Source organism: Hypomesus nipponensis, chromosome 21 (assembly GCF_054491055.1).
Source record: "Hypomesus nipponensis isolate SF chromosome 21, ASM5449105v1, whole genome shotgun sequence".
NCBI lineage: Eukaryota > Metazoa > Chordata > Actinopteri > Osmeriformes > Osmeridae > Hypomesus > Hypomesus nipponensis.
The window spans coordinates 375001-382500 of record NC_140381.1 but is presented as its reverse complement, the minus strand read 5'-3'; the positions used below and the strand labels follow the sequence as shown (position 1 = coordinate 382500).

The window sequence follows — 7500 nt, the reverse complement described above, 5'->3', positions numbered from 1 at the left end:
CTACAGGTACACACACTCCCCCTACACACACAATCTACAGGTACACACACTCCCCCTACACACACAATCTACAGGTACACACACTCCCCCTACACACACAATCTACAGGTACACACACTCCCCCTACACATACAATCTACAGGTACACACACTCCCCCTACACAAACACCATACACATTTACATTTAATCATTTAGCAGACACTGTTATCCAGAGCGATTTACAGTAAGTACAGGGACATTCCCCCGAGGCAAGTAGGGTGAATTGCCTTGCCCAAGGACACAACATAATTTATCACTGCCAGGAATCGAACCGGCAACCTTATGATTAATAGCCCAATTCCCTAACCGCTCAACCATTCACCATACACAAACACACACATCATAAACACTCCCCCTACACACACTCCCCCTACACACACTCCCCTACACACTAGGGATGGAGATTTGAACTGATTTCACTATTCGAATAGTATCCGAAATTATTTTCGAATATCCGGATAATCTATTTTTGTTAATGTGGTTCCGTTAATTAGCCTGCCGTGACGCAAAGCATACAGTAAACACATGAACCACCACACATTCTGGCAATAATTGGGACTGTTCAGCTATTAGATTAAATAAGGGTTGAATAAAGAAAACAAATGAAAGATCAATTTATTAACATGACGAAAAGACAATGAACTTGAAAAAACGCTGCGTCTTCAGACGTAGGCTCTTAATTTGGCGGAAAAGCGATTAGCCTATTATGTGAAATAAAAAGTAGGCTACATTGGACTAAATTAAACACATTGGGAAGGCTATCCTCGATAAAAACGAAAGACACACATGGAGAAATATTGCATATTAACTTGGATATTAACTTGGAACCGAAATCCTATAGGATACTGTGCGCCACCACAGAATGCAAACATAAACAGCGGATTACGCTAGCTCTACATGGCTACTGGTAAGAAAATAAATAAGCCACAACTGCATTAGCCATTCGTATTTTTATTCAGGAAAATGAGCATGTAAACATGCTCAGGGGAGAGGCCAGTACGGAGTCGATTTACGAGCAGGCCGGCGTACAAAAAACTGCATGAACTGAGGTTGCTGCGAGGTAGCCTACTGCTTAGACAGGACACAATGCTTCTTGTAGCGCCAAATGAAATGAAAGGAGACTCGCAGCAGAACGCAGGCGTAGCCAACCTTTTTTGATGGTTTTCATCATTTCTAACGTCACAACTATTAGAATTCACAACACGACGGGTTTTCATTAAAACATTTTTTTTTATTAAACTACACTCATAAGTATTCGAAAAAAGTATTCGAATACTAACTTACTTTAGGATATCCGGATATTCGATTAACCACGCCCATCCCTACTACACACACTATACCCTCCTGTACCTCTTTGCCCTTCTTGAAGCTGCTGTACCAGCTACCAGGCTTCTCCCCCTTCCAGCTGCTCAGTCTGACCTGCAACATCATCATCATCATCACCACCACCACCACCACCATCATCACCATCATCCTCAATGACGATGTGTATAGTGTGTGTGTTTACATGGTGTGTGTGTGTGTGTCTCACCGACTGGAACCTCTTATCTGGGTACAGGCAGGTCTCCCCCTCCGCGGTGAAGTTACAGAACGCCTTGAAAGAGTCTCTATGGCAACCCTGGTTAGGGTCAATCCAGTACTCACCTGAGGAGGGGGGGGTCAGTCAGACAGACAGACAGACAGACAGACAGAGTGTGTCCAGGTGTACAGGTGTGTGTACATGTGTCTGTGTCCAGGTGTGTCCAGGTGTACGTGTGTGTACAGGTGTCTGTGTCCAGGTGTGTGGGTACCGTCAGGTAGCTGTGGGTGACAGAGCTGCAGCTCCTTACAGGTCCTGGCAGGGCTGTGGAACGTCCCCAGAGGAGTCCTCAAGCCCTCCACCTCAGACCTCATAGACGACAGTGACGCAAACACCTCCTCCATCACCCTCTCCTCTCCTCCGTCCTCCCCCCCTATCTGGTCTGCCTGCATCCCTTCCTCCTCCCCTCCCTCCTCCATCCTCTCCTCCTGCCCTCCCTCCATCATGGTGCCGTCCACAGCCCAGTGTTCCCTCCTCCTCCTCCCTCGCCGTGGGAGGGACACCAGGCCCAGCTCCGCTCCGCCCTGCAGACCACAACAACACCCTCAGATAGCACAGGGCTAGGGGCTAGGGGCTGGGGGCTAGGGGCTGGAGGCTAGGGGCTGGAGGCTAGGGGCTGGAGGCTAGGGGCTGGAGGCTAGAGGCTAGGGGCTGGAGGCTAGGGGCTGGAGGCTAGGGGCTTGGGGCTAGAGGCTAGGGGCTGGAGGCTAGGGGCTGGAGGCTAGGGGCTGGAGGCTAGAGGCTAGGGGCTGGAGGCTAGGGGCTGGAGGCTAGGGGCTGGAGGCTTGGGGCTAGAGGCTGGGGGCTAGGGGCTAGAGGCTAGGGGCTTGGGGCTAGGGGCTAGAGGCTTGGGGATAGAACTTACAGGTGGTCCTGGTGGCCCGGCAGGACCTGTATCTCCTCTTGGACCAATAGGACCCTGTACACACACAAGTAAACACACAGAGACACACACAGAGTCAATGTATTTACACTTTGGGTTTGTGTGTGTATGTGTGTATGTGTGTGAGTATGTGTTACCTGATTTCCTTTGGAACCTTTCTGTCCAACTGCACCCTGAAAGAGACAGAGATGAAGGGGAGGGAGGGAGAGAGGGAGCCTGTCTTCATTTTCATGTTAAATCAGCAGCAGTGTTAGGGCCAAAATATGCTACTCCGTTTTCATGGAGACGGACACAAGGAACTCCCTCTCCGTGTCCTCTCCGAGCCCCTCGCAGAGCTCTGCGTGCACCTCCTGATTTTCCTGACTATCCGTCCGTCAGTCCGTCAGTTTACGGATACCTCCTTGGCTGTGATTGGTCCGTATTAAGAACCGCTTGTGTCAGGGGCGGGGTTGCCGGGACGAACAAGAGAACAGAATCCTTTGACTGCCATCGTTGTAAGTTTTTACAATTACTACATGTACTAAACAGTACATGTAAATCAGCATCTGAATTCAAATCTGACGAGAGATGGGCAGTGTAGTTGCTGAAAATGTGCTTATTTTATAGATTAGATGGCTCATTTGTATATATGCTCCGACTTAGCTAGCATCGCAGTGCAGCGCCACCTACTCTTCTGGCAGTGAATTGTTTTCAGCACACACAGCCTTCGGAGTAGTATAAATTCGTCCAACTCCGTCCGTCTGTCTGTCCGTAAAGAAGTCGGAGTAGTATAAATCGACCTTTAGGGTTGGTTCATCAGCAGCAGTGTTAGGGTTAGCAGAGTGGTTTAGGGGGAGGAATTATGGAGTTAGAGGAGGGGTTATGGGGTTAGAGGAGGGGTTATGGGGTTAGAGGAGGGGTTATGGGGTTAGAGGAGGGGTTAGGTTGTTTACTTACAGAGAGACCATGAAGACCAGGCGGCCCGTCAGGTCCTGGAGTTCCCACCAGGCCCTGTACATACACACAGTCCATTATATACACACCACACACATCCTATATCATACATACACACAGTCCATTATATACACACCACACACACAGGGCCCTATCGTGCACCCAGCGCAATTGACTTAGTCAACGACGCAAGTGTCATTCCTAGTTTGCACTCGACGCAAAGCCGACTTTTCCCTCCACAGACGCACGTCGAAATGACTTTGCGCTCCCGTGGGCGGTTCAGCAAAAAAGGAGGCGTGTTCAGGCGCAAACGTTCCCTGGTGCTATTTTGCAGTTTCAGAAAAACAATTCCGCCACTGACCGGGAAAAACGTGGTTTAAAGTCAATGGGGTAATATTCAGATGGTATTTTAAGGGCGCAAGCTTGGTCCGTGCGCACTGCTGGCGAGGCCAGGGTCTTCTTTCTGCGAAGCTACGTTACATTGTTTTGATTTATGGCGTGTTACATTTCTTCAATGATTATAAAAATATTTTCATAAGAAATTTCTATGTATGTGAACTTCATTTGTAACAACGGTAGCAATTTCCTCCCATGACTGTTTAACCGAAGTTAATTTGGTTAGGTTTCTTCTCCCATGCCCATCAGAATTCGGTTTATTCGCCATGAAGCTTATGTTACACAAATACGTGATTTGCTGTGGTAGGAAGGTGCAAACAATAAACATATGCTGGTATAAATTAAGTACATTACTTAAACTAATTCTAAGAACTAAACAATTTTAAAATATAACAATAAAAAAAAAATATATATGTAAAAATAAGAATAATAATTTGAATGAGTAGCATGAGTGGGCAATTTAGTGCAATGAGAAAACTGCTCTGCCTTTCTCATACAATGTCACTTCTCTATCTTTTACGGCCCTGACGACAACGTCGATCTCCTCGGCTGTGAACCTCTGGCGTGCGCCTGGCAAATCCGCCGTTATAATAGCAATTTGCTATGGAACAAGTGCTGCTCTTAAAGGGAATGTGAGATGATGCTCTGATTGGTTTATTGCACGTTACGCCCAAACCACACCCATTAGTAATGTAGCTACTTCAGATCAACCCTTTTTAGATTTGCGCCAGGCGCAAAGTCATTTATCCCGCCGGCAAAATAACAACCAAGCTGAAGTCACGCCCACAAAGTTACTTGCGCTTTGCGTTTTGATACTTGCGTTTCAGATCGTCAAAATAGGGGGGCCTATATCATACATACACACAGTCCATTATATACACACCATATATCATACATACACACAGTCCATTATATACACACCACACACATCCTATATCATACATACACACAGTACATTATACCATACACCATACTCTAACCAAACCCTGTAATATCAGGGTGTGTGTGTGTACAGGTGTGAGTGTGTGTGTGGTGCGTGTGTGTCACCTCAGCTCCTTTAGGACCCTGCAGCCCCTGGCCCCCAGGCAGTCCTCGGTCTCCCTTCTCTCCCATCTCCCCTGGAGGACCAATCAGCCCTATGAGGCCTCCATGGCCCTGCAAACACACACACACACACACGGGAGAGAGCTTTAGTACAAGGCTTTGGTGAAAGGTGTCACTAACTGAATACATTTCAATGCAAGACAGTGTGTTCTGTTCACATGCACGTGTGTGTGCACGTGTGTATTTGTGTGTGTATGTGTGTGTATATGTTTGGGTGTGTGTATGTTACCTTGTCTCCCTTCCTGCCTGGGTCACCCTTCAACCCCGGCAGTCCAGGAGGGCCCTGCAGAGGTGAAGCTGAGTTAAAAACTGAGGCCATTTCCTGCACATCTTCTGAGAAGAGGAGAGGAGGAACCTACCATGGGTCCTGGGGGGCCTGTCTGTCCTGGGGGGCCATTCAACCCCTGCTCCCCCTGCAGGGAGGAGGAGAGGGGGAGGGAGGAGAAGGGGAGGGAGGAGAGGGGGAGGGAGGAGAAGAGGGGGAGGGAGGAGAGGAGGAGGGAGGAGGAGAGGGGGAGGGAGGAGAAGGTGAGTTCCTCTGGATCCTTATGTGTGGATAAATACATGTTGGGGGGGTGATGGTGGCGTGATGGGGGGTGATGGAGGGGTGATGGAGGGTGATGGGGGGTGATCGGGGGTGATGGGGGGGTGATGGTGGCATGATGGGGGGTGATGGAGGGGTGATGGTGGCATGATGGAGGGTGATGGGGGGTGATGGGGGGGTGATGGGGGGTGATGGAGGGGTGATGGTGGCGTGATGGTGGCATGATGCGGGGGTGATGGTGGCGTGATGGGGGGTGATGGAGGGGTGATGGGGGGTGATGGGGGGTGATGGGTGGTGATGGGTGGTGATGGTGGCATGATGCGGGGGTGATAGGGGGGTCATGTGACTCACAGCAGGGCCAGGTATTCCTCTCAGACCCTGGAGGCCAGGTTTCCCAGCATGCCCCTGGCCCCCAACCGGTCCAGTCTTCCCTGTCAGTCCCTCAAAGCCTGGAGAACCCTGGGAAATACAGACTGTTACCCTGGGATACTGTTACCCTGGGATACAGAGAGAGACTGTTACCGTGTTTTACCAGTTTGACCGTAACCAGTCCCTTACCTTGGCTCCCTTCACCCCTGCCTTGCCTTCAATCCCCAGTTTTCCCAGGTGGCCCTGCAGCCCAGGGTCCGAGGTCATACAACACACACAGAAAAACAGCAGTTTCCCATAACTCTTTAATAACATGGTCACACTACACACAATCACTCAGAGTGGTTGTGGGACTGTCATTCTACAGAATCATCTATACAGGTTATGGGGCTGCCACAACACATTGTGGCAGGTTATAACAGGTTTTTACCACGCATTATAACAGCTTGTACCCAGTTATAACACATAAAAACATGCTGTACCAGGTTATAACACATAACATGTTATAACAGGTTAAACCACATAGTAACAGAAAATAACAGGTTGTTAAGAAGTTGTGACATCTCTCACCCTGCGACCTGGAGGCCCTGGGGGACCTGGTTCTCCTGAAACACCTGGAGGACCCTGGAGAGAGGAGAGGAGGAGGAGGATGAAGGGGAGGAGGAGGAGGAGGAGGAGGAGGGGGAGGATGAAGGGGAGGAGGAGGAGGGGGAGGGGGAGGGGGAGGATGAAGGGGAGGAGGAGGAGGGGGAGGAGGAGGAGGAGGGGGAGGAGGAGGGGAGGGGAGGGCAGGGGGAGGAGGAGGAGGAGGACGAGGAAGAGGAGGACGAAGAGGAGGAGGAGAGGAGAAGTGGATTAGTGAATAGATGATAAAGATCAGGAGGAGGATGGTGATGAGGATGTGGTGACTGGTAAGTAAGACTCACAGCTTTCCCTTGATCTCCTGCATCTCCCTTGGAGCCAGGACTCCCATCTACGCCCTAGGGGATGGAGGGGGGTTAGAAGGAGGAGGAGGATTTGCAGAGAGGAGAAAGAAGCTAGGATTAACATCAATTCATGGATGACACATGCGCGATTACCCATGAGCATTTGCGTATTTGGTGGAAGTAAATTGCTCATTACATATTCAACCTAGACAGGAAGCAGGAAGCTGACTCACGTTTGGCCCCCCCTCCCCTGGTTGTCCTGAGTCTCCTGGGAAACCAATAGGACCCTGAGGAGAGGAGCATAGCAGGGGTACTGTGTGTGTGTGTATGGGTGTGTGTGTATGGGTGTGTGTGTATGGGTGTGTGTGTGTGTCTTACAGAGTTGCCCTTGGGTCCGTCCTCTCCTGGTGTTCCCCGGGCTCCTGGGGGCCCTGCTGCCCCCGGGGCACCAGAGTCCCCCTTCTCCCCCTGGTCCCCCTTTCCCCCCTGGGACATGGGGGAGGGAGAGGTATGGGAGGGATGGGAGGGTGGTGTGGAGGGAGGTGGGTACACAGTGTTATTGTTTACAAGTGTTTATAAGGCAGTGTGGTTGTGTACAAGTGTTTATAAGGCAGTGTTGTTGTTTACAAGTGTTTATAAGGCAGTGTTGTTGTGTACAAGTGTTTATAAGGCAGTGTGGTTGTGTACAAGTGTTTATAAGGCAGTGTTGTTGTTTACAAGTGTTTA

At 49.9% G+C, this 7500-nt stretch overlaps 1 protein-coding gene across 1 annotated transcript in view; it reads right to left on the bottom strand.

Moving 5' to 3' along the window:
* The window catches only part of col5a3b (collagen, type V, alpha 3b), a 35022-nt gene that overhangs the window by 1778 nt on the left and 25744 nt on the right, over positions 1–7500 (bottom strand). The window contains exons 49-63 of the mRNA XM_084685885.1: positions 7153–7260; positions 7008–7061; positions 6775–6828; positions 6419–6472; positions 6038–6091; positions 5831–5938; positions 5295–5348; positions 5165–5218; positions 4879–4986; positions 3439–3492; positions 2640–2675; positions 2485–2538; positions 1831–2143; positions 1572–1684; positions 1391–1459 (exon numbers count right to left, since the gene is read on the bottom strand). Coding sequence (XP_084542011.1) covers positions 1391–1459; positions 1572–1684; positions 1831–2143; positions 2485–2538; positions 2640–2675; positions 3439–3492; positions 4879–4986; positions 5165–5218; positions 5295–5348; positions 5831–5938; positions 6038–6091; positions 6419–6472; positions 6775–6828; positions 7008–7061; positions 7153–7260 — 1287 coding nt within the window. The remainder of the gene's footprint in view (positions 1–1390; positions 1460–1571; positions 1685–1830; positions 2144–2484; positions 2539–2639; positions 2676–3438; positions 3493–4878; positions 4987–5164; positions 5219–5294; positions 5349–5830; positions 5939–6037; positions 6092–6418; positions 6473–6774; positions 6829–7007; positions 7062–7152; positions 7261–7500) is intronic.